The sequence below is a fragment of the Accipiter gentilis genome, chromosome 12, assembly GCF_929443795.1.
Source record: "Accipiter gentilis chromosome 12, bAccGen1.1, whole genome shotgun sequence".
NCBI lineage: Eukaryota > Metazoa > Chordata > Aves > Accipitriformes > Accipitridae > Astur > Astur gentilis.
Genome location: NC_064891.1, coordinates 37,106,903 through 37,133,985, shown reverse-complemented (window position 1 = coordinate 37,133,985; position 27,083 = coordinate 37,106,903). Strand labels below are relative to the sequence as shown.

General features: G+C 46.0%; 1 protein-coding gene across 3 annotated transcripts; it reads right to left on the bottom strand.

The window, feature by feature from the left end:
* Positions 1-215: 215 nt before the first annotated feature.
* On the bottom strand, positions 216-25,859 carry BMP3 (bone morphogenetic protein 3). 3 transcript variants are annotated; one of them, XR_007507771.1, is made up of 4 exons: positions 25,372-25,859; positions 13,057-13,967; positions 2,202-6,313; positions 216-796 (listed from the first exon to the last, which is right to left on the bottom strand). XR_007507771.1 is itself a non-coding variant. In XM_049814870.1 (3 exons), exons 1-3 carry the CDS (start codon positions 25,745-25,747, stop codon positions 6,122-6,124), a joined length of 1,479 nt encoding a protein of 492 aa, XP_049670827.1. In that variant the 5' UTR covers positions 25,748-25,859; the 3' UTR covers positions 1,804-6,121. The 3 variants fall into 3 exon arrangements, 1 of the variants encoding a protein (XP_049670827.1); XR_007507772.1 differs by lacking the exon at positions 216-796 and having other exon boundaries at positions 1,804-2,305; positions 3,387-6,313; XM_049814870.1 differs by lacking the exon at positions 216-796 and having other exon boundaries at positions 1,804-6,313.
* Positions 25,860-27,083: the final 1,224 nt, after the last annotated feature.

Below are 27,083 nucleotides of genomic sequence, written 5' to 3'. Positions count from 1 at the left end.
CTGGCTGCGTCCTATGCCAAATTCTTGTGTTCCTCCAGCCTTCTCACTGGCTGGGCATAAGAAGCTGAAAAATCCTTGACTTTAAACACTACTTAGCAACAACTGAAAACATCAGCGTTATCAACATTCTTCTCATACTGAACTCAAAACATTGCACCATACCAGCTACTAGGAAGACAATTAACTCTATCCCAGCTGAAACCAGGACACCGGCACATCCGTCACCATGCACAGTCACAACCTCCCTTCCTTGAACCATTATGTCCCTGTGGCTTGGGAACCTGGGTCACCTCCAGGTGAGAGGTCAGGGTGTTGCTCTGAAACCTAACACAAAGTTACTTGTCGGTTTGGGCCAGCACGGAACACAATCGAGCAGTCGAAAGCATCCAAAAAGCCCTCGGGAGTCAGAGTCCCCACTCTTGTCACCCTCGTGTAATCAGAGGCAAGAGATTTCAAGACGGAATGCTCTTGCTGTGGCAAGTAATGTCATACCTGGAGGGCAGCACGTGCCTTGCTTTTGTTTTCTCCCCACAGTTTCTTTTCTATTGTTTTGAGTAAAACATTCCTGTTAACTGAAGACAAATGTAACAAGTCTTGTTACCAGCCTGGCAATGTGGGTTCTCTTGTTACGGTGACCTGGGGGCATCTCCCAGCTGCTCAGAGAACAAGCCCAAGTTCTCCTTCTTTCCAGGGGACAGAGCAGACTGGAGTTCTCCCTTTCCGGGCATGCACTCTGTTGGGTGTCTGCTCTCATTTCCCTTTGTGCAATTACTGTCCATCCCCCAGGTCTGTGTAGCTGCAGTCAGAGAAGACAAGGATAACAGAGAGACAAGCATCTTTGTGACAGGCAGAGCCTGAGAGCTTCTGACCTGCTGCCTCCTATCTGGCCCATAGAAGGGGAGGCAATGTTGTGCCCAGTCCACCACCCCCCCTTAGCTGGACCTGGGGGATAGCAGGAGAGCATCCTGCTGGGACCTCCCTAGAACAGCAAGTCTAGAGGCTTCCTCTCCCTACTTCGGTTTGCAGCAGCATGCTACATGCAATAAAGCTGCAGGAATTACTCTACTTTTCTTTAACACAACCGCCTTGGGTTCTGTTCACACCAAGAAAGCAATTAGGGCTGCCTCATTCTTCTTATAAATTGCAGGGTTGTCACCACAACTTCTGTACCGTTTTTGTGGGCTGGAATCAAAACTCAGTGAAGCCAGTGGATAGAAACCCACCAACTCCTTCGGCCTTGCTCAGATCAGGTCCGGTTACCTCAATAGCTTCTTACTGTCGTACCAGCTAACCTTTAACTGAAGCCATGGCACCTGCTCCCCAGCCACTCTCTACTTTGCTCTATAAAAACAATCTCTGTTTAAACAGCATTTGCCAATGAGCACTTGAGATGGATGCATTTCCAGAGTGCTGAACACAGAAAGCAGTGAAAGCCTCCATGGTCTTGGAAAGACCTGAATACCATACAGAAAAAATGGATTTTCATGTAAAAACTGATTTTATTTTATATTTTCTCCAGAGTTCCTAGTGAAACTTTCCCATTATTGAAAGAGAAAAAAATACAAATCAGGCAAGCTTATACATCAGTAGTGAAACGTGCCCTTCACAGTGTGGCTGCGACCTGTCCTCGCAAACTTGACTACAGTCCTAGCATTTCATCTTTGCGACGACAGAGAAAACTGTATTGTTTGAAGAGCACCGAGAAAAAGAAGGAACCATTAAAAGGACAAGATGGCCACAGATATAAAATAAATTAAAAGCATCTGTCAAAGTTTCTTTCCATATACAAAATAAGTTTCTTTTGGGGGGGTAATTTTAATTTTTTTAAATTGACATCGTCAGTACAAAGAATAACCTTTCAAAAGAAATCACTTTAAAAGGCTGTTTTTACAAGGAGAAATGGGCGGCTGGACAAAACATCAGTCTCCTGCAAACCGCTCAGAGATGAGCACATGAAGCTTTTGGGCCAACCCTGCAGCAGAGCACAGTGGTTTGCAACCCCACAGCTGCTCAGCACCTCACAAAAGGCGCTCCGCTCCTTGCAAGTTCAGCACCCCCAAACAAAGGAAGAAACAGAGCCTGCCTCATGACCCCATTCAGGGGAACAGCGTCATTGGTTCTAGCAGGCAATTCTCCTGGACCAAGGTAGCACATTGCAGGATAAGGAGTTTTATTTTGTTCTCTGTATTTTGCACACTTACTGTGAGTTTCCCTATTCAGCCTCCAAGAGTGGCATTTTCAAGAGCTTTCTGCAGCGACCTCCTCACGGTCTGCTCCTCACTGGGGACCGTGCTCCCAGAAGACCCTATCTGAAGAGAGAGCTTGTGTAGCTCGAGACATTCTCCTGCCCATCTTTTGAGACAGCCATAAAAATAATGCATGGGCATCAGATAGTACATAATTAGATACAAAACAGAGCCCTATATCAAATAATAGTGTTTCAAAAAACAGAACAGGTGGGAAAAGCCCCTCGTGCCGAGTTGAGATTAAAATCGTGATCAGTAACATGAGTTGGAAATTACTTGGAGATCACTGCTAAAACCAAATTATATACAGAAATCATTGCCTGTGCGATTAATACATTACTGATGCTAGACACGGCTTTATGTAGAAAGTTTCATGTACAGATACAAATGCAAAACAACTCGTGGGCATAAAATGTCTCACTTCTATATGGTTGGCTGCAGACAGTACTCTGTGTAAGATTGGAAGAGGCAAAACACATTTTCCTTGGAAGATTGTACCGATTCAACACGACACAGTTTGCGACAAAGTCTGGCTGTATTCCTGGTGAAAACCAAGCATAAAATATTCGCGCTTGTTTTCGGGTGATGCTTTTAAGGTCACTTCCAGGCTGTCTCATCGCAGCACTGGAAAGCATTGCCTGTAGCCTTGAACTTGGCTTCAGACCCAAAGAGTGACATGGAGCACAGCTGCCCCAGACTGCTGTGCTGGGGAAACACCTATATTTCATTAATGCCTCTGTCCTGGATCGCAGAAGTTGGGAAGCATGGCTGTCAACAAGCTATTCTGATCCGGGTAACTTCGCTACCATCCAAGGGGGGGGGGAGGGGGGGCAGGGGGAGTCTGACCTCTGCATTCTCCTCTGAGGAGCTCTGTTCCTGGCACTGCTTGTACCAGACACCATTCACAGACTGAGCTGGGCTCAGCTCAGTCCTGACCTTCTGCCTGAGAGCCAAACACTCCAGTTCATCCCCAGCGAGCAGGAGGCTGGGGCTTAGCAACACCTCAACTTGCGGGGTGCCCGTTCCCCCAGCGTTTCCCTGGGGGACTGACTGCCCTTCTCCCAAGCAGCAGTCTCATTGGCAGTGGAATGACACCCCCCAGCCCTCCCCCAGGGCATTAGAAAGCTGCGAGGTACTTACTCCTCTGCGCCATATTTGGGAAGGTGTTGTCTGGTGCTGTTCTAAGGAAGGAACATGCTGTAATCCCAGCACAGGGCAACGCAAGGAAAAATCCAGCCTTCCAAACCACGCAGCTCCCACCTTTCTACGCAGGACAAGAAGTGCGCACCTCAGGAGCCTCGAAAATACTGTGAAGGAAATGATTTTGGCAATGAGAGTGTTACTCATCACCAGCCAGCTCACCTTGAATGAAGAAACGTGCAGCTCTTAACATGACAACTATTGGAAACCACTGTATCTGTTTCTGCTTGCAGGGCCCGATGTCTACTAAGAATCCGAGCCTGCTTCCAGCTTAGCCAACAGCATCCCCCACGTGTCCTAATGACACCAGGCCCAGGAGTGGACCAGTGGATTAAAAGGTGAACCCTACGGTACAGGCAGCCCGTGCGCATCCCTGCTTCTGCCTCTCCGTAAAAGTCAAGACGGGAACTCACACAGCTCCACACCAGAGAGACAGGCTCTTTTTCATCACTAAGACACAGCTCCCGGCTGTGAAAAGCTCCCGGCTGTCTGCAAGTGTCTGTCTTTTCCACCAGGAGGAAACTACAGCTTTTTTCCTCCGTTTTATAAGTCCACCCAATTTGCGTACAGAACGTCCAACTTTTCTCCTGCGTATGGAAGAGAATCAAATGAACCTCGATCTAAACGTACGCAGCTTCACGCTTAGCGCTTGGTTTTGATGGCAGTTCTGCTCCTGTATGATGAAGATGGCACTTGTTCTCTAGAAACGGAGACTATTCTCTTCCAGTTCCAGGAAACGCATCCTTCACGACGATACGTCGCTACAGAGCTCTTGGAATACTAACACACAGCAACCAGGTCAGATAACTGTGTTAACCAGTGTTCCTTAATTGGAGCCAATAAACACGTATCCAGTGGCACTTGGGGAATCTGACTGCAGGGGTATGCTGTTCAAACAGGGTAAGGGAAGAGCTGCAATCGCAACCTGCATCTGGGACTAACTGGTGGTTCTTTTATTTTCTTCTTTATAAATTTTTTTTTAAATTAAACTCCTGTCAGCTTCCACTGAGACTTTGTGCAGGTAAAAAGTGACTGTTGAAAGGATCCCTTTCAACAACTTATTCCACCTCCACACCTCTCGCACCCTTCCACATGCACATTATTCAGGTTGGTAATCATGACGGCACCAGTGATGAAATACAAAAATCAATGACCGAGTGTTTAAACTAGCCTCAGATAGCTATGAAGCTGCAAAAAGGCACGTACATAGGAAAACTGCTGTCACCTTCACTGTGCTGGGGAATCGCTGACTCCAAAGTAGAGAATTTAACTCTCAGGATGATGGGGAATTAATTTATTCCCTATGAATATTTGCCCTTTGAATACACTATTTCAGAGAGTCAGTTATGTAGATAACTTATGGGAAAGGTTGCTTGATGTTTACTCTTAGCGCAAACTAAAACATCACTCTCGCCAGCCATAAGTGCTTTACGAAGCATCATCCTCTATAGATCATGCTGCTGGAAATGGAACTGGGGTTCTCTCTTCTGTGAACATACACTCGTAACACAACACGCTTTTCGCAGCCATGTCTGAGATGCATCAGATGTCTTCTCTCCCGCTTGTAGTTTCTCAAACGAATTTTTATGGCGGATTAAGTCATTGAAAGAACATTTTGTGTTTTTATTGTGCAAAACCTGCTAGTAAGAAATCCTAAATTGACAGCATAGGTACAAAAAATTTGATTTTCAGAGAAGAAGTGAACTAAGGAAAAAAAAATTCTACCATCTGATTAATAAACTCACCACCCAGAGGCAGTTTTGATCAAATAATCATAGTGAAGACCTACAGATAAGAACTATGCACCAAATAATTTCACGTCAGGAATCAACTACCATGATTTACTCATAGATTACTTGCAACTATGTTCTATAATATGTGTTGTGAACAAGTCACTCAGACGCTTCACCGAGTGCGATACTTTCATTCCCTCGGCCTGCTGAGTCTCCATAGTGGCATGAAAGAAAAGTCTCTGCTTTTGAGACATCGCAATTATGCACACAGCAGTAATGCGTTTTGCATTCTTCCAGCTGAGGGCACTGACATCTAATAAGCTGAATTACGAAGAATACGTCAATGAAAATGAATACACACATGCAGTCAGTGACGTGTCATACCAAGGAGACGTATGTCTAAGCTGGGTTATCTAAGGCTCTTAGGATGTCATATTTGTTTTTCTTCCTTGCTGCACTACTCGATAACCTAAGGCAGAAAGCTTAGGTTTAAAATGAACACTAGTGTATTTCAAATCTCCCTCCCCATTAGTCACCGTAAGAACAGAGACAAAAGTTAACAGCTACTGCTGCTTCCAAAATCTTGTATAAAAATAGACCAGTATGTCCTTCTGGCAGTCTCAAATATCTTGAAGAGTCTTCTGCCCATTCCTCTTTGATCTCTTGATTTCAACAGAAACAGTCAGTCCCATTGCCAAGACTTGTGTCTTGGTCAAGTTCAGAGACAAATGAAGTTTGTATTCTCTTTCCTTGGAATTGCTATTCAGAATCCATTCCATTTCCATCCTCATTGTTTGGATTTGTTTACATTTTTTTCTTTTTTGTCCAAAGGAAATGCATTGGCAGTGCAAACAAAAAATAGTTATCATGACGCTCCTCCCCTCCCCCCGGCCCCAAATAGCAAGTGATCACCTCAGCATTTCAAAAGGGTCTCCCGAAATGTTATCTGCACGCACAGGATTCCACTGTCATGTTGGGGTACACCTTAAGAACCACATTTTTGTTTTCATCGAAGAATAAGATACTAAGAGAAGACATTTTGTCAGGAACGCAGCAAGGCTCGGGAATGCCCGGGACCACCCCGACGGCTCTCACTATGCTCTGGATGGTGGCATGGTTGGATGGCTTCAAGGCCTGCAAGAGAAAGATACGGCACAAAATGTAACTGCACCCAAGTTAGAATGGACCCATGTTCTCTAGAACAAAACTGGTTTCTTGAAGAAGAGCCCGGTGGAGACCCCACAGCTGACTAGCTGTAAAATCTGTCTTCTACTCGACCGTTTCCAGTTGTCACTTGTAGCTGCCCTGAGCCCGCAGCAGGAAATATGAGTCTGGTCCGGATTTTCTGGCCACTGGACGTGAGTGTTGCTCCACCGCTTTCAGCTTGAGCGTCCTGCTGGGGACAGGGCCTCAGGCTCTCTATGGACCTGCCTTCCCAGGAAAATGCCCAGACAGAAGACCTTGCAGCAAGGTGTATCTATAGGTCAATGTAGTCTCTTCTGAGTGAATCAAGTTACACCTGGGCTGCAATTTAGTCATAAAACTTGTTTGGCCGGGAGGGAGGCAGTTAAGGTGCTAGCAGGCTGAGTCATTAGGGAAGCAAAAGAAACCTAACTTGTAGGCTGGGAAGTTTTGACTGGTGGAATGCGAGTGCATAAGGAAAAACAAAAGCAGATAAAATGTGTACAGATGAGAGAACAGAGGTACTTTACACCCGGATGCTAATTGTTCCAGTTTGCTCTCATGCAAGTTTAGGTTGTTTTGCTCATTCTGCCATGCCAAATCACTTCTCATCCGTGGTATACACAATCAGTGACATTGTCCAGTAACTGAGCCCCCATATCCCATGTCAGTTGTACCTCATATTAAGGTGACATTTTTCTCCAAAGGACAAAGTTTCCTGGATTTGTATACTCACGTAAACAGGAGCACGCTTTGGTTTGATATGAACAAAAAGGGAATGTGACCAGTTAGATAACTGTGTATGTTCACCAAACCAGAATACATTAATACACTCACAAAAATTAAAATGAACATAGTCATAGAAATGAAAAATACGAAGTTTTACCTCTGAATCTCCAAACCCTTCCAAATCCAAATATCTGTACAAGAGACAGGTGAGCATGAAAAATGCACAAGATGCAGTTTCTACCCAAAGACTTCTGGTTTTCTAAGAGTGAGACTTCAACAAAGCTTTTTAGAGCTCTTCTTACATGTAGAATCTGGGAATCACACAGTTAAATATGCTCAGTCAGATGCCACTGAGAAATATATGGAACAAAATCATTTGGGCCAAATGTTCAGTTGGCGATTTTGCTCTGACAAGAGAATTGCTTTTGGAAAAAATCAGTCTTAAGGGTTAGACATCTACCTACCTGAAGTGCAAGTCTTAATGACCTTGCATACAAAAAGCACAGGAATAACTGTGAGATTCTGGCTCATCGTATCGTTTGTGTAGCACATTAGTACATATAGGAGGAATTCCTTCCAATTCTGCTGGCAAAACGCACGGATGTCTAACCTGTTCCTACTTACGGCAACATAGCTTACGACTAATGCCAGCTGTATTTTCCTTCTTTCTTATGGAGACAGCTGTTCCTTGAATTCCAACAGAAATGGATCAGAATGGACTTTTTCCATATCATGCTGTTGAAACTAGTCTAAAGAGAGAACTGGAACCGTCTGACACTGAACTGAAAAGGATTCACTGGGGAGCATTCAGCTATTCTTTATGTACATGTTAGACATAATTCGAATGTTTCTTCTTCTTATGAGGAACCTAGTTCACCTGCAGGAAGGCTGAGCAACAAACAGTGCCAATCCTGCACATCCCATGCTTCTATTTATCCTCCAAGAGACTCGGAATTTGCTCAAGTATACTCAGGATATGAGTCCCTTTTAAGCGCAGACGTTACACAGAGCCCGATCTTTTTCCCCTGTTGCTGTTTAAGTTTATTGTCATAGCTTATCAGATGAACGAGATGCAGGGGCGTGGTGATATTCTGTTTCAAATACAAATGCAAAGCTTGTTGCGGAATCCTCTTCATGGCTGTAGGTTTCCCAGCATGGTTACAAAGACATTACTCTCCATCTAGGTAGCCGATCTCAAGAAAGGCATTTCTGTTCGTTTGTTTTGAATTCAGGAGTACCTATACACCTCAGTAGTAGTTGACAGGGATTTCAAAAATGTCTTAGATTAGCATACAATTCCAATTCCTGTACCATTTCTGCCTGCAAAAGGAAGCAAAAGCTCTGGTAGCATCCAGGCTTGTTTCCCTACTCAGCTACAGCACAGTGTGCTCCACAAAAATAACCGGGAGCCAAACACATCTCCTGAGCCTGCTGATCAGACATCAAAAGGTAAAACGTCTACTGAGGCCCTATTTCCCACTGCCAGTACTACTGGAATTAAAAGCAAGTCTCCGAATAGGCCATGTTAAGGTGTCACCGGAAACCTGTCCCTTCTGATATGGAGTCTGTACCACTAAAATGCTAAATTGTACGCAACTGATTTCAGGTATTGCCTCAGCTATCGGTGGGAACAGCCCGGATACATTCTGTCATTGTATGATAAAAGAAGTATCTCTATTTGATATGGGTATCGTATAATACAGAACATCCTCCGTACTGACTTGAAGTCCGTCTTGAATACCCTGCCCCTGGTCCTTAAGGTGCACTCTTGAGGATGACCAGCTTTGGAATAACTCTGCATCTGTCAGTGGGAATTTAACTGTGACTGGAGTAAAATCCAAAGGCGTGTGCTTCTCAGAAAACCGAAATCCCCCTCAGAGTACTGGACTGGCATAATGCCCTGCACAAGGGGGGTGAGTTGGGCCACTGCCCGCAGGTTGTCTACGCCCTGTCCAGCACACGGTCATGAAAAGCAGGCAGAGATTTTCTTTTAGGAGGGAAGAAGCAGGGGACACCCAGAGGAGCAGCAGGAGGAAAAAATGCCGAGCTGACTCCAAACTGCCAAATAAATCCATGAATGAGTCCAGCTGTGGCTCAGGCTGCACCTGCTAAGCTGCACGCATCCTTGGGAGACTTGCTGCCCTGTTGAATTTCATTGGAGATGTATTATGAGCAGGGCAAAGGATGTCAGTTAAGAGCTTTCATTGCTGACCCGGGAGAGGGTCTGCCTGGCCTGTATGCTCTGCGGCATTACGCAAGCTCAACACACACGGGCTTGACAGCAGTCAAACCGGCTAACTGAAATCAGGGAAAGGTTAAAGCCAGAAAATTTGGAGGTGGGAAGGCAGGGGGTGGGGGAAGAGGTACATCTGTTCTTAATTACCCAACAGGTTGTCAACTTTAGGAGCTCGCCCTCAGCAAGGGAACATAATATACCCATAGGCACAGATTAGCTTGTTACTGCCTGATGGTTATAGTATCATTTTGCAAACATAGTCTTGTTAGTAGCACCAGATATTATGCATGGCTCAGGAATAACACAAGGCTCTAGAAGTTGCTCGCTTCCCCTTTTTATATCATTTAGCTTTTCATTCTCTTTGGAAAACAAGGCCATTTTGGTTTTTGCAACTAAAAAAAGTGCACAAAAGGAGCAATTAGTATTCCAACATGGACAGAAATCTGCCAATTGCTTTCAGGGAACCAGACTCACAATGGGTTTCAGTAACCTGCCCTCTTAACGAACTAGCTCTCTCTGCAGTACATGACAGCAAATATTCAGCTTCACAGTGTCCAAATAACTATAATGCTCTGCTGCTGTAATTCTTCACCCAGCTGAGTCTATAGAGTTTCACACAAAAAGGCCAGATTTGGCCTTTTAGTAGGAATTTGTAGAGGAAAACCAGTGTCCTGGGTATGGCCCTGCAGGCCTGCGCTACAGGCTTAGTTCATGGCAATCAGACCTTCTGCTCCATGTCAGCAAAGTCATTTAAACTCTGTGCTTTATTTGCCTACCCACCTCTCCCATTTACTTCTCACCTTGTCTCTACTGTAAGCTTTTTCCAGGGCAGGGACCACTTCTCGTAGTGCATACGTGTCTATCCCAGGCAGAGCAGAGGGGTGAAGATGAGGAGGAAGAACGCTCCTTTGGGACTGCTAGACTTAGCTACCGTGGTATCAGTAGCCAATACTGCAAATTTACTTACTGGAGAAAATGGAGCTCAACTACAACATCTCAAGAGGCTGATGCTACTACCTGCATGAAAGCTGAACCCGAATTTGGCAGAGAAAAATTTGACTCTGTGTATCAGAAAATCTTTTGATGCCCAGTGTAATACCTCAGGGGAATTACCCAAAGATGGACAAATCGCAGACAAAGCTGGAATTCCTCTTTCACCCAAGCAATACCTGTTAACTACCCTTCAGCTGTATGCACTGTTCATCTCCCTCTCATGCCTCAGTGTCAGGCCTAAGTTTAAACTTCAATTAAACTTCATTTTGCCTCTTCAGAACCACCGGTACTAAACTCACCTCAGGATGTTTTACTTGCAGGAGCATTTGTATGGCTCCTTGTGTTTCTTTCCAGAGGTTTGAAGTTAGTCTGGGAATTAAGCCCTGAGGTTATGGAGCACGTTAAGGATTTTCTGGTTGCAGGTGCTAACAAAGGCTCTGTGTAAGGACTAGGAAGCTCTTTATTACAGTGCTTCTTTATCATTACTTGACTTTTGGTTTCTGAGAGTTTCTTTACCTTCATGAAGACACATAACGCTTTTTGCTGCCTGAGAATCTGTGTTCTCAAAGTCTCACCTCGACTCTTAAGACACTTGCTTTCTCTCTTAAATCTGTAATTTCCCATCAGCTCTCGGCACAATTAGGTTTCAGACAGAGCAAGGAGAGACCAGTAACCAGGGCTTCTAAAATGACTACATCCAAAACTGGTTTTAAGCAAAGCCACCTTTGCTCTTGAAAATGCACCTTACTGAGCAATCTGAGGTTTGATCCGGACTCTCCTAATAGGCACAGGGGGGGTTCTTCCCAGTCTCTGCATCAGGCATCAGCTAACCCTGAAATAGATGCTATGTATTGACTGTTAAAAGAGAGCTTTTCTGCCTCAGAAGGTAGAAACCTGTTTTGCATGTCTGCCAAATGTAAAAAAAAATTAAAAAAAATTAAAAAAATTCTAGTGACTGAGTTGAAATGGTTATTCTCTAGCAAACGCTAAATCCTGTGAGTTCATCAGCACCTCAACTATCCTTTTACTTCTTTTGAGAGCCAAAAGAGCCAGACACAATAACCTTAGGAAATGGGAACCAAAATGCTTTTGAACTTACAAGATACCTTCAAGCCTTTCTAAGAAGCTGCTATGCCTTTTTTTTTTCTCCTATCATCAGAAATACAGAGGGGCCTGACTCAAATTGTCCTCCAGTAGAATCACCGATTGTCCGATGCATACTTGACTCTTTTTGTTTCTTTTGTAATACTGATGGTAGCTCATAGCAAATGTCTCATCTTAAGTGAAGAATATTTTAGAGGCCAGGATCAGCTGAGCTAGATGCTTTTTTTTGTACTACTTTGAATTGAAGTACTTGAACTCTTCCGATTTAAGTATCGTGTACCATTTTCTCCTAAACAAAAATCAGAGCAACAGTCACTTATGGTTGGAATAAAGTTTTTATAACTAAAGCCGCAACGCGAAATGCTAACTTGTAAGCAGAGGCATACAGCAGGCATTTTTGTAATTTATGTGTCCTTAAAGTTAGAACGAAAGAAGTCCAGGTCTGGCGCTTTTAAAATTTCTAACCTGTATGCTGACTTACTGGTTTGACAGAGCACTGTTCCCATCAACAATAAAGCAAAAGGCCCAGTGCAACGTATTCAAAGGTAATGACTCCACCGCTTCCTGTTCCCTTTCATTTTTGCCTTTGATCCAAAACCTGAAAGCCTGCCATTGCAGTTGGGGTTAGTCAAGTAAGTCATCTCCTCCTTCAAAGAGACACTCCTGCCTTCTCTGGTCTCCATCCCCTTTGGTACATTTTTCCACCTGTCATTTTCAAAGGATGAATCCCTTGGGTCCTTAAGCCACTGAAATACCACGTAAATTTCAGAACTAACTGCTAAGGCTTCACTGTGGCAGGAATAAAAACTCTCGAATGTGAGGTTACAGCGAGACCAGAAACCCTACCTTTACTGACATTTCCTGCAGGCATCATTTGCGTGTACCCCATGTTTTAGGCCAGCCTCAAATACTGCATCCTACTTTCAGGTTTCGCTAGACTCCAGGGGGGGTCCACGCTGCTAATAATGACACTGGGCATTGGATTTTGAAGAGCTGAGTTCATCCACCTAAGTCACAGGGCTAGGGGCACATCGCCCTTTCCAAAAGTCAGCTGGCCGGGATCTACTGTTTTTGCATCCACTTGGCCTGCCACAGAAGTGATTCCTTTGATTCTTTCGCTTACACTTAGAGCGTCCTGACCACCCCTATAGCTCCACAGAGCCTCTCTGTCCTTGTGACAGTCATGCCTCATGAGGCACGCATTCTTCCTAGACCATGCTATGCTGACTGACCCCAGCGTGGGTCTGGCAGCAGACACTCCTTCGAGGCCTAACAACTACTGTCTAATGTGCAATTTTCTAGACCTGGCTTGTATTATGTTTATTAAACACGTTAATAACAAGTTCACACATCATAAGCACTATTCAGGAAATGTTTTATGGCAATTTGGGTTCTGGCAATTTGGGTATTAGTTCAAAAAACTAATATCATGTAATATTTTTTAAATTACCTTTACAAGCCTGTCTTTTTACTAGCTGTTCTAACCATTACTCCTTGCAGCACAAGACAAAGATATCACTTATTTACTAGATCCAAACATGTAACAGGTGACCAGCTGCCTTCTACTGACACGTGAAAGAAAATGCATAGTTTACGGTAACAGACAGTGCAAAAGAATCAATAAAGACCATACCTTTGGAATTGGGAATTGGCATTCCCCTGAGCAGTAATAGGCATCAAAGGATTTAGGAGAAATAATCCACTCGCTCCAGCCAATGTCTGCAAAATCCACCTTGAGATAGCGCCGGGCACAATACCTTGGCTCGTTCCACTGCTTCCTCCTCGCCTTCTTCAGCGTTTGCTCATCGAACTGGAGAGTCTGGCTCTTCTGGTGATGATTCTTCCTCTGCTTTTTCTTACTCTTTGCCCTCTCTGCTAACCTTGGCTGGAAGGTTTTGTACGGTTTTCTGTCTTCCCATCTCTCATCCTCATCGTACTGGTACTCGGCTCCTGGAAGCTCATTATTCTGCAACGGCAACAGGACATTTGCAGAGCGTTTTTGCCGCCGCTTCCCAAGGCTGCTCCTCAAGTGGTTTTCTGGCCTGGGAAAGACCCCCGCCAGAGGATGACGGTGCCCTTGCAAACTAAAGACAACGCTCTCTGGCTCTGAAATAGCAGAATCATTGGCATAAATCAGAATGTAGGGTTCATAGTGAGAAGGTGCCCTTTTCCAGGAGCGATGGCTGGTCAGATCCATTTTGACACTGATCAGGAGTTCATTGTTTTGCTTTGCCTCATGCAGGAGCTGAGTGATATCCTTCCGCTGCCAGGAAAGGACATCCTGGTAAGCAGTGGAGACATTTATTAGGAAATGTCCCAGGCTCCGAGTCTGGTTCCCAACAAAAGGAAAGGCCCAAACTGAAAGATGTATCTGAATTTCAGGTTTTCGCTGCCTGTGACAAGAACAGCCTCTGGATTGGGAACAGTTCCACTTAGCATTCAATAGATCACCGATATAATAATGCACCGAAGCTGACAAGATGTTTTCAGACTCTGTGAGTGACGTCAAGTTAAAAACGTACATCTCCTGGCTTTCAGGGCTCCCTAGAAGAAGAAATACTTAGATAAGAATGAGGGCATTTCAAAACGTTATAAAAAAGGACTGAGCGCAAGGCTTTCTAGGTTATACATTAAGTTCACAGGAAATTTTCAGGCGGCGCTGTGGAAACAGGTTTAGGCCGCTATTCGGAAAAATAACCAAACTGGTAAACTGGTGACTGTAAATCACACACTTCCATTCTGGTTTCCTTGTAATACCTATCTCCATCCAGAAATACTCACACATTTCCTACTGCTCCTCTGACTTCAGGAAACAAACTAGGGCACAGGAACACAGCTCGATTAACAGACGCACTAAAGACTTCAACTGTCGTCCAGAAATTTGAGCAATGCCATAGCAAGGTTTAGCTCTTTTGTCTTCCTCTTTCTGTAACATTTCCACCCCTGCCCCCCCTCAAAATTCACTCAGGTGCCGATGGCTGCCCTGTCATGCCTAAATAATTGTCTTTCTTTGTCCATGACAACTGGGACATCACCAGGACATCAATAGCACTGAACCGTGCCTTAGCCCAGACCTAGCCGAAGCTGGAGTAAGGCTCCTGCTGCCTTCACTAGGCACTGGATTGACTGTAACTTTCATTATCCTCTTGAGCCACAGCCTCAGTGGGAAAGAAAAGATTTGCTTCCCTACTAGTAGAGGCTCAATGTGGCAGCGAGGAAGAAAAAAAGCCTGGATTCCAACAGGGCACGATTCTCAAGCGTTGCCACAGGCTTTCAAGTGTACTGCCAGGTAAGTCACTTAAGCTCCAAATGCCAAGTTGTTCAATCAAAAAAAAGCCTAGCTGGTTCCTTTAAACCTTCCACTCTGCTCCACCGTGATCCGGGCCTTACCTACAAGACAGGGACTTTGGGGCCTGGGTGGCATTTACTCTTAGCTTCTAAAGATGTCAAAGAGACTACTAAAGAGGGACCCAAAACCATGAAACATTTGATACAGCTACCTATGTATATCAGGATGCAAAACAGGTAAGCAAACATAGACAGCACTACACGTTTCAAAAGATAAACTAAAAGACAAATTGAAATCCTGTGTTACAAAGGACATTTCCTCTTGATATTAACCATTCCTCCATTACAACGAGACCAATTTATTGGCCCCTCAAGTGGTCAGTGACCTCTGCATGCACAACTGGGTCTTCATGACACAGAGCCCTTCACAATGGCAAGGTCAGAGTTGGGCACAAAAGGAAGTATAAAGTTATTGACAACAAGCCTCACACACAAAGAAGGAATGTGGCTCACCTGTAAAGATACAGGGAGAAGAAACACCAGGATAGAATCACTGTATAATCACTTTTAAGGCTTGAACATCAGCTCTGGAGAACGAGACGATTCACCGTTTATAACAAGCTAAAGACACGCAAGCTGGTCTGACAGCTTTTTGGCTAAGTCAGACACTAATCACAACCGAAGTTTTCCTCTAGAATGATCAAGCCTAGGACTGCTTCAATTACACGGGGTAAATTTTGTCATTCCACCTAGGACATTTCATCAGTTTTCATGCCAGTCAGTTACTAAGTATTTACTAGCATAGCTGAAGGTAGGTGGACAGTACTAGAGCAACCCCAATAAGCAAAAGAAAGCCAACCCAAAATGTCTTGGTTTCGGGGATGTGGGTGGTGGCGGTTGGCAAAACATACCCACTCGCCTCTGTGCAGAGGGAAACAAGCCAAGGATGATCCTTCTCAATGGTCCAGATGTTACCGTATCGATTAGGAGGGATGCAGGGGACTGGAGTTTCCACAGCTGTGAAATTAGAGAAGTCAACCTAACCACCAGTATCTTGCACAAACCCAAAGATGCACTCCTAACACAGGCTGATCTGTGGAAAAAGATAGCTGACTACTTTAATCCCTTGTAGGATGCAACAGAAAGGCTTAGGGGTAAGGTTTAATTTTTGTTTTCAAATTTCCTGCTTGGACTGCAGTTACGTCTGTCCTTCAGAGTAAGAGAAATATAGATCCAATCATTAAGGCCCTATTGAGAGCTATAAAACCAGGCTGTATGGAAAAGTCAAATATAGTAAAGCAAAGGTATGCTCTGCAGCCCCCCAAATGGCTGGAAACAACCCAACACATTAGGAAAACAAGGGAACACAGAGTTAAATGCTTCACTGACATCATGGCATGTCAAAACCCTCGCCGAAGGCTGAAGAGAAGTTATAGTTCACAGAATTTTGCAAGAATGATGCTCTTTTTATTAATTATTTAATTAATTAATTCCAAGGAACGAGAGGCCTAAAGACACTTGTGGACTAGAGAAGAACAGCCTCCCCACTTCACTCTCAAAACACTTTAGTAAGTCCCCTGCCCAAGCAAGGGAAAACATCGTTTCCAGTACTGAACTTTCAAAGATTTTTGACAGCTTTAAGTTCTGGGTGGCATTACGTGCTTCCAGCCTGCGATATCCCAACTGCTAATGCCATTCAGGTAAGTCCAGCAAATGACTGTATTCCGCCTCTGCCTCCCCATCCCTACCCCAACAATCTAAGTGGCCTCCTCTTCTAAACATTTTTTCCTCATCAATATTCTAACCCACACATTAAAAAAGCAGGTATCGGTCTCACTAGAAAGACAGAAACCTTCTCCCCAGTATATCACATGCACTGCTTCATGAAATTAGGGAAAAAGCAACATACACTTTTCCCAGTGAAACGGGGGAAAACAAGGCCAAGGCACTTACGGAAGGCATCCTTATTTACACACTCAGCTCAACCTGATGGTGGATCACACAGGTAAGTTCCCAACAGCTGAAAACTTAATGTACCAAAGCCATCCAATTTCTAGCTATTACTTATGCCTGGGGCACAAGATCTTCTTTTAATTTGATCCTCCTTTTCATGCCTCAAGCAAAAACCGGCTGTTTATTACATTTGTACTAAGCACGCACGAGGACCTGACCTCCGCTTGGTTTGTAATCACTAGTATAATAAGGTTAATATGTAATTTGGCAGAGCACGAAGTACATCAGTCTTAGGAACCAGAATTTATGATGTCCCACAAGCTCCTATTAAAGAAGTTATTACTGGAATTGCTATTGTATGTTGAATGACAAGTTTTGATTTTAATTTTTAGTAAGAACTCCACTTAACATACTGCCTGTTCTAAATTGGCATATTGTAGTGGAACACAAAACAAGCTGCTTTTGTTTGTGAAGAAATCCTAGATGGCGTGAAACAGACACAGGAGGAATATATAGTTTTGATTTAAAGCAAAACTCAAGAAGCCACTCTTGGTGTTTAACTCTACACCCAAGACCAAATACTTGCAGTAGATGGTGCTATTTTCTTACTGACTGACGTCCAAGCTCAAATGGCTCTGAACAGTTTTCAGATCATTCAGTCTGCAAAATCATCTTGAAACCAGTTACCAGCAGCCAGCACGGATGTCTACAGATTTGCTGGCTTCCGGCTCAGAAAAACCCAACTGTGTGACCTGGGTCTCTGTCACAACTTCGGAACACTGCGTCAAATACATCAGCTGGGTGACAGCGATACCCAACTCTCAGATGTGAGCAACGCACTGAAATAAGCATTCCCCAGGCTAGTCATTACCCTTAAAAATGACAGACACATCAAGGAAGATTCAGCTTTAAAATATCTACAAACGCACCTTTTCCTCAGGAGAATTTCATTTCACTTAAATGAAACTTTGTCCTTAAAACCAGAGGACAGAAACTGCTGAAAATCTGTCCCCACAATAATGTACTTTAAACTATTAGCCAAGGTCAGAAGCACTGTTTCAACTTTTCACCAACATCAGGAGGTACCAAGTAGCATCGAACCACGTTTCATTGTGATGCGAGAAGCTTTCCATGAGCCTCATCCAGCTTGCTCTGCTGACACCGGTGAAATTTTACTGAGTGATGTGACCTGAGACTTCAGTCTTTACAATGACTTACACTGATAACTCCTCTCATATAAACAGTTTGATTGACTGATTTCCCCCCTCGCTAATCCCAAAGAACCCCAAACCAAAACCCAGGCCAAATCTAAGCAGGGCTTAAACTCTAATACCTTGCCAATGATCAGTAAACGGCATTTCCTAGGATGCCACCACCAATAGCTCCACGTTAAATGGAGGGGAGGAGGGGACCAAAATGAAGGGTGAAGTCCATCAACACTTGCTCAGCTGCCAGTGGAAAGAGCCAGGCTGACTAAGCCCAGCTAAGGCCTCTGGTCAGTTTGCCCTCTTATAACACGACCTTTAAGGTCTCAAAGGCAACAAGACCTCCTTGCAACAAAGCCCTCTATTGGTCTAGAAAGATCAAGTCAGTTTTGCAGGTGAAAGCAAGCAAAACACCAGCCCAGAAACCTATGCCCTAGAAGATCATGGCATCACAATAGCTTTTGTCTTATTTATGTTTTCAGTATCAAACAAAAATGGTGAAAACAGCAGCTTTGCAGCAGCTTTCTTTGTGCCAGTCGCCCAGACAAGAAACGGTCTGTTGCAGACAAAGACAAGAATCTGATGCTAAAGTATGAGCTTTCAGAGGGATGCTGGGCAGAAGGTCCCCTTCTGCCTGGGCTGGCTCTTTGGATACAGCGGCAGTGGGAAGATCGTATGAACCCTGGGCATCCCCGCACTGCAGGCGGCTGCCGGAGCAAACTCACAGTCGGGTCTGCCATCTTACTGCCTGGCAAGATTCCGTCTGGTACCTTTGAGCAGCTGTACTTGGTAAACCTTGCACTGATTTGTGGCAGTATACCACACAATTCAGTGGCAACTCAGTATTATTTGAGCAGGAGTAACTTCCCTGGCTCACCTAATACCCCTCCCAACTCTGCGAGCAGCCAATTTCTATCCAAGCACCGCTACTTGAGCTAAGTGTTTTAGTTTCTTAAAGTGAGTTCTGCTAACTCAGCTTTGCTCTTTTGTAGTACAAAATAGGAAGTGCAGATGACTTCTCGGCCACAAAGCATGTAAGGAGAAGACGACTTATGAGGAAACAAGCAAAGGAGAAGTAAGTGCAACAGAGCTATACGCAAGGAATACGATGCTACCTTCCAGATACTCTGAGGCCAGATTTTAAGGTCAATCTCTGCTCCCCACCAAGGCATCACCATATGTTGCTGCCAGCCTGATAAGGAATTTTCAAGACCAAGCTCTGCACGACAGAGCTCTTCTGAATTGCAATAAGTAAGACATAGCCTTGCTGCACTGTTCGTTAGTATTGCTCACTTCTGCTGTGTAGAGCTTTGGAGCAGCAGCCACGAGCTGGGCAAAAAGGTACTCAACGAGGAGGACATCTCATTGTTTGCATTCATGCAGAATGCAATTGGAAGGTCCATGCAGTTAAATGGATAGGCTACACATTTATCAGCCTCCTCAGCCCATATGCAAGTGATCATTCAACCTGTGCACTCTCTCCTTGCTCGAAGGGGGAAACCCAGACCCCAGGAGCACCACAGCAAAGCTTGTACTGGGCCAGCATCACTCCCTCACTCTCCTGTATGAGCGACAACAGAGCTCTCTAGGGTGGGGGGAAAGCAGAGGTACAGTGCTTCCAGGCCTAAAGCAGAAAAGCCTTACTGTATCACACAGGCAGTTGTTACCCAGACACTGTCAGGGTGTGCCATCACCGACTGTTTGGGGTATCAGAGATGCCAGCTTATTTACGGATAGCTCAGACAAGAAAGGAACCCAGCTCACAGCACTATAGCTGAAGTACTTGTACTCGCTGAATCTTCAGAGACATGACCCATGCTTCCTCACCTTCCTGCAATAACCCACAGCTGTATGGATTGCCTGTTGCTGGCATTAAAAAGGTACTTTAGGAAAAAGCAGTAGGTCTGTGGAGACTTACGTCACCAGCATGAACATATTCATGTTCCAAGGGGCATTTCCAGGCATCAATAGGCTGGAACGAGACCACTAACATGTGGTGTGTTTACCTTTACAGAGGATGCACTGACGTTTTTATGGACTGCCAAATCTATCCCACGGGTGAAAAAGGATGCAATAATGAGGACTATTTAGTTATATAGTCATCATTAGCCATCATTTAAATGAGATATTAAAGTGGTGCCCTTGTGCCACTGCACCGTTAAGACCGTATCAGTGTTTCCATTGTAAAACTTTGTTTTCATGGGTTCACAGCCTAGCTACAAAAGTTCACTCAGAGCTGGAAATGGGAACAAGTTCCAGAACAGGAACACAAATTTGGAAGCCAGATTTCTTTTGTCCTACCTTTGCTCTTACTGGATTGCTGTTTCCCCCTTACCGGTTTGACTACTATGCAAAAGAAAAATATAGGATCCCATTTTCTCCTTGTAAAGAGCATAGGACTTGGTGTCAAACTGGTTTTGTTAATTCTTTCAAATTTATTAATTCTTACTATCAAAGCAGGTAAGGTCATAACAACTCGTACCTCAATATAAAAAAGTCAAAAGTCCACCACTCTGACTAAAGCTATCAGCTACTTAAATAAAGAACTTGAAGAAACAGCTACTTAAATAAAGAACTTCAAGAAACAGCGATGGTGCATGCTCAGGACCTAACTTACATGTGGATTTTATGATATGAAAACCACAGATATGCACATTTCACATCAAAAATAGGCTGCACAGTGGGCAAACGATCTCTCTTCCTATATACTTTAAGCAGAAAGACCACAGCAGGTCTGAAAACTAAACATTGAACTCAAAGCTAGCATAAGCTAAGCAAATAAGGAGGTTGCATCAGTAAAGGACACAAATCTGGAAAGGGGAACACAAAAAGCCAACTCTACTCCTTCTCACAGTCACGATTAATTCCACTTCAGCTCGCGGGAACAGGTCGGCTGTATGAAAACCAAGTTGCGCACAGTTCGTCTGTCCCCTCAAGGCCAGTACTCTTCACAAGTGGAGAGACAGGCTCTAGAAACTGTGACTGACTGGCAACTGTGAGCACGGGCCATCCACGTGCGTGACAGCACAGCGAGACAGGTGGTAACAGAAGCCAGACAATGCACATTCTGAGTCTGGTCCTGAGAGGCCAAACCTACAGAGATCCTGCCTATTTGCATTAGAGAAGGTTTGCAGATTTGAGCCCAGCCTGCCCAAAACATAACGTAATCGTCTTCAAGTTCATTCTGCTTGAAAAACTACCAGGATGCTGCTGCTTGCATTTTATTTATTGGGGTACAGCAAAAAAACAAAACAAAACAAAACCCCCCAACCAACCAAAAAACCCCCAAACCAAAAAAACCCCCATGCTCTCACCATCTCCTGCCCAAATGGTTTTAACGCTTTCATTACAAAAGACCCTTAACATTACTAGAGCTCAAAGAGGTTAGAATTTGGCCCATACTGGTTTTTGCAGGCTGACAGCGGCCGGCGACTAGCTGGTTTCCCTGTGCAGTACTCTGTTTCCTTTGTTTGCGTGGGCATTTCACACCACAACAAAGGAAAGAAAGGCGTTTTGAAAAAGAGGAGAACATAGTTCTTAAACCACAAGAATTGGCCTGGGGGTGAGTGTAATACCTAAAATTACTTGAAATTCAGTCAATAAAAAAGAGTTTAAAGTAATTTCTGACTGTATAGCTTTACTATAACATCATTAGAGGGACCCTCCAATTAAAGTCGAGTTTTTTAAATGACTCATTTGCAAGACATGCTGCTTTAGCGATGCTATGATTAAAAGTGCTTTCAAAAGCAAACTGAAAGTCTTGCGCGTAAAGCTTTAATCTTTCCGCTCTCTTTCATTTATTCTGCGCTCTATCTTTCCTCCAGATCCTGAGCCTCAGAAGTCACAGATCAGCACACCTCTACAGGAAGCACTGAAGGTAAGCAGATTTATATCAGCTGGAGGTCTGGTCATCCAGCGATTTCACTAAGCAGCAGGAGAAAAGAATGGTCATGTGCAGAAACCGATGCACAGACTCGACCGTAATTTAAGAGTATGCTTGCCGGAATTGTCAAAGTGTTCAGCTCTAACTCGTGTATCGTCTGACCTTCTTCCTATCTGTCTTTTTAGAGTCACAGGGACTGGAAAGCCACTTGCTGTTGTAGTACATGCGGGGAAAGAACCAGATAAGGCTCTGTCTTAGGATTTTTACTGAAGCAGAGCTCGCTGTGAGGCCTGGCCTAACCAAGACAAGAGCTACTAGCATCATCCCAGAAACACCCCACAACAATGACACAGCTGCCATGGAAATCACGGGCTGAACATCCTTTGACTCAAATACATAGAAGTAAATTAGAGCAGTTAAGTCAATGAGAGAGAACAGTACTGGAATGTAACTAGATATGCTGTGAATGATGTACATCCTTACTTCACTTGTAATGGGTTTGGGGCCCAGGGTTTCCTTCAGTATTGTCACGGGCATCAAAGGTTCCTTTTTTGAGTGACTCGGACTGAAAAATTGTGGTTTGAGATAATTTAGCAAGATTAATGGAAAGCAAATTTGCCCGAATAGAAGATCACATGAACATTCATCAAAATCAAAGGCCAAAATCCCCAGCTCAAACAACGAAACCACTAACAGTCCAGCCTAGTCGTGAAATCTGGTGTGCGAGAGATTTCGGGGCAGCGTGGGACGGAAACTTCAGAGGTGCCCATGCAGGGCTGAAGTTCTCGTCCTATCCCCTCGGAGGACTGAGCCATGGAAAGAAAAACTTGCATTTAACACTTCTTAGGATGCTTCTTTTGATTAATCACGTTTTAGTTCCTTCTTGTTGGCTGTCCATTGCAAGACCGCAGCTGCCACAAGCAACCCCACTTTTCTTGGACTAGAAACTGGGATGAGTTTCAACAAGTCCTGCCGGTTCTTGGTCTCATCACACAACACTCTGTCTTACAGGGTCGCAAAAATTTGTCTGGTGGGTTACCTGGGAGATCTGGGAAAGGCCTTTCTCATGTGCTGCAGAAGAGCCAGAAGCCCTCCAAGGGAAAAGCGAGGACAGAAAGGCTTCAAAGCCACATTCCAGAGTTGCGTTTCAGAAGAGAAACAGTTTCTGTCCTGAAAAGATACGATTAAATTGCAAAACATGTGGTTAAACTGCAAATGAAATCACTAAAGATTTCCTTCAAGGCCTCTTGCTGTAGATGCAGGAGAAACGGGCAGATTCTTAGGGAAGTTCTGCTTATTGCACACAACAAGCTGTCTCCTGAAAGGGCTCGCAGCGGGGATTGTAAAATGTGCTGAAGGAGTAACGGCAACATAATTTATTAATTTAACTGATGCAGCCACATTAAGGACAAGTGGAAGCCTGTGGGAAGCTGAAATTTGCAGCTGAGGAGTGCAAGAGTCAGAGCAGAGGATCTGGAAACGAACTACCTCGAAAGGGAAATACTGTCGATGTGCTGTTTCCATCACAGGGCTGGACAGGCTGTCGGGCGCAAAGAAGTCAGGAACCAGAAAAGGCCTTTTCACTCCCCACCACCACCCCAAAGAACATTTGATCTAAGGGTTTTCTGGAAATGCACTTTCCTGCCGTCAACAACCACACAAAATGAGCTGCTGCTGCCTATGGCGAGAGAAAGGCAACAGTTAACTAGCTGGTTAAATATTTTTCATAAATACTTATAAAAGTGTCAAAAAACTTATAACCACTCACAATTTATTGCGTTGGCACTCCAACTGTGAAAGTATTGGAAGAGAAGGAGGAAAGGGCTTAGCAAATAGTGTGTTTATAGGACTGCTGCCACCCAATGTCAAGAGAAAGTATAAATATAATCAGAAAGACCACAGAGATGGGATTTCAACCAAAGGCCTTCTAGGTTTAGAACAATAAATATCATTAGTTAGGTATGCTTGAAGGAGCAAATATCATTCTGCTAGGATTATACCCTCCCCCACTCTTTCAGTGAGGTAACTGCTTATTTCGGAACAAAGGCACATACACTAGACCTATTTATTGCAAAAAATCATCACGTTAGAAAGACAAGAGAGTTCCTCTGTAGGAGCAGCAAGTGGCCAGTCTCAGCTCTCCATCCTCGAAAACTGACGTATTTATGCCTCTAAAGCTTCTCTTGTGGACAGAACTACTTGCAGTAGCACACGGTGGAGAACGTTTGTAGGGCTGAAGCCTAAGACACCAAAGCCATTCAATTATTCATGGTATTTGATCTCTGTGCAACGCTACCCTATAGTAGACATCGTTGCCTTGGAAGAATCAGAAGCAATGACTCGCAATGAAACCTACGGGAAGTCTGGCACCCAGCTCTCGGTTTTCTGGGAGACGAAGGAATCTACGCAGGTCACTGAAACTCCCAGACAACACTTGTTTTTACTGATGGATGCTAGTCTGTGAAAAATCTGCTGTGTCAATCCACTAGTGCTATGAAAAATAAGAGACCAGCAATTGGGCTGCTATGCACGGCATGACAGTTGTCATACAAACAGCAAGTTTTAGGGATGCAGTGGACTTGGGAAGCGTATCCCAGCAAAAGTCACATTTGAGTTCTGGCATTTCCATTTAGCCCTTGCAGAGGTCAGATAGAGAAAAAGCAGAACAGCAGAGCGGGGGAATGCAGCGGCAAGACAGTGCCACCTCAGCTTTCTGCTAGGACAGAGCTCTTTCGGGATGCTGCCATGTTAAATACACGCCCTCCCCCTTTGTGAAAGAAGAGTTTACATTTTCATAAATCTACCTGTGCATGCCAGCCTGCAATGATGGAGAGATCTAAGCGTCACTGCCAAAAACGCTGAGATGCAGTATTTACTGTGCACAGATTACGCTTCAACTAGACTCGTGTGCCACTGACCGTAATTGCCAGTACTGTCACCAACGCCTCAAAATGAATACTCTGTAGATAAGTCTAAAGGATCACCAAACCAAGTTATTGCAAATCAGCCCTCGGTTTCAGGAGAAGCCACACATGCGAAACACTGATGAAAGGAGACTCCAGAGAGGATACATTAATTGCTCCGCTTCCGTCGCATGGTACTCGGATATTGTACAGCGGAGACGTCACATACAGAGTTGACAAGCTAAACCAGTAATTAAAACACGGGAGACGACATAAACACAATGTGCTAAAATACGCGACTGTTGCCGCAGAAGCATTCTTTTCTCACCTCCTTCCCTGCATCGAGCTCCCCGGGCACTAAACCAGCCAGCCTGCTCTGTGAGACGGCTGCCGCGCGGGACCAGCAGTATGTCTTCGCAGGGGTACGAACGGACCGTTACCTCCGTTTCCGCGGAACCACGGAAGCCTGCTCGCCTGCCTGCAGAGCATCACCCGCAAGCCAGCCGCTCCGGCACCTCGCTTAGCCCGCACGGCGGCCGAGGTCTCCCCGCCGAGCGCCCGCCCTCCGCCGCGGGCAGCCGCCGCCCCGCCGTCGGCCACGGCCCAGCGGGCGGCTCCGCGGGGCTCCCCGACGGGCCGGGGTCCCGCCGCCAGCCCCTCCTCGCCCGCGGCCATCCCCCCCCCCCCCCCCCCCACCCGGGCGCCCCGGCACTCACCTGCTGCCAGCGGGCGGAAGCCGCGCACCGTGTTGCCCTGCCACGGGTACGGCGCGGGCAGCCCCGGCGGGTCGTGGGGCCGCGGCGCGGCCGCCCTCCCCCCGCGACCGCCGCTGTACTGGTCGTAGAGCCGCAGCATGTGCTCCGAGACCTTGTCCCCCGGCTGCAGCCGCTCCGGCGGCCGCCGCCGGTCCTCCTGCCGCTGCCCCAAGCTGTAGTCACCTGCCGCGGCTCTCGCCCGGCCGCCCCGCACTCCTCCCGGGGCCGCTCGCCGCCGCAGCCCGACCCGGCGCCCCTTCAGCACGTCCCCCAGCGCCAGGCACAGGCAGCCCCAGCCCAGGCACAGGCACAGCACCCAGCGGGTCGAGGCCGCCATCCTGCCCCCTCCGACCCGGCTGGGCGGGCGCCGAAGTCCCCCTCCTCGTGGCTGCCCCGGCCAGAAGGCAGGCGAGACCGAGACCCCCAGCGAAGTTCGCTTCGGCCAGGTGCAACCCCCTGCTGCGACGGGTGCGGGTGGGGCTGCGCTAAAAAGCGCAGACAGGAGTTCCTCTTTGGGGGGAGGGGGAAAAAAAAAAAAAAGAAGGAGAAAAAAAAGGTGGGGTGGACGAAAGCGCCACGGTATAAACCGCCCGTCCTCCCCGGTGCTGGCAGTGAAGGTGTTTATTCCCCTCGCTGTGCAGGTTGTTTTTTGGCGAGAGGTGGAGGTGTTGCTCTCCGTGCAGCCGGATGCTCGCTCCCCGCTTCGACTGGTGCAGGCGCAGCCCGGGTGAGTTTTTGTGGGGTGTGCGCGCGTATGTGCGTGTGCGAGTGAGTGTGAGTGCCGGCGCTCGGGGCCGCTCTGTGTAATCGGCAGCCAATCACACCGCCTTCTCGTTCGGCTCCGGCTGCAAGCAGGAGGCAAAGCGAAGGGGAAACTGCCACCCGAAGGGAAGCGCGCACACAGGCGCGGAGACAGAGCGAGACCCGGCTCTGGAAACGCGATCACTGGCACTAACTGCGTCCCCGAGGGCAGGCGGGGAACAGGGTGGCGGGACGGTCCCCTTCCCGCCCCTGCCCAGCCTCTTCCAAAGGCAGTCAAATAACATGATTGCGCTCAAACAAAAATCACGAGTCAGAACGCGCTCAGCCACCTCCCCTTGAAAATCTCAAGGCTTGGCTGGACCCAGAGCACAGCGGCAGGGATGCTCACCGGGCTGTGGGGGGGGATTCACCCCACCTCTCGTGAGGGCCGGCCACGCTCCGTGGCACTCTGCCACCTGCTCTGTCACCCTTCAACCCGTCCAGGGCTGGCGGAGGGGTCCCCAGCAGCCTGGAGACCACGGGAAGAGACAGCCACCATGCCCAGATGAAAGGAGGACAAACCCTCTCAGGCACATAACCCTTCTGTGAGCTGCAGCGGACCAGGCAGGGAAATCCTGCCCGTCAGGACTCCTCCACTACAGCAGGGCGAGCAAGGTGTTCCTTGCTCGGCAGAGAGGATTTCACACGCCTCCTGCCTTTGCTGCTTTTCACCACCAAAAGGACACAAACGCCTCATTCCCTTTGCCACTGCCACAGCATCAGACAACACCCCACCACATATGTAACATCGTCCCTTCCAAAATAGGCTTTGCAACACAAAGGGCACCTTACCTCATACATCTGGTGGAGGAAAACACAGGAGGTGGAAGAGAAGCCTTGTGGTGTTTTCACAGTTTATAAATACATTGTTT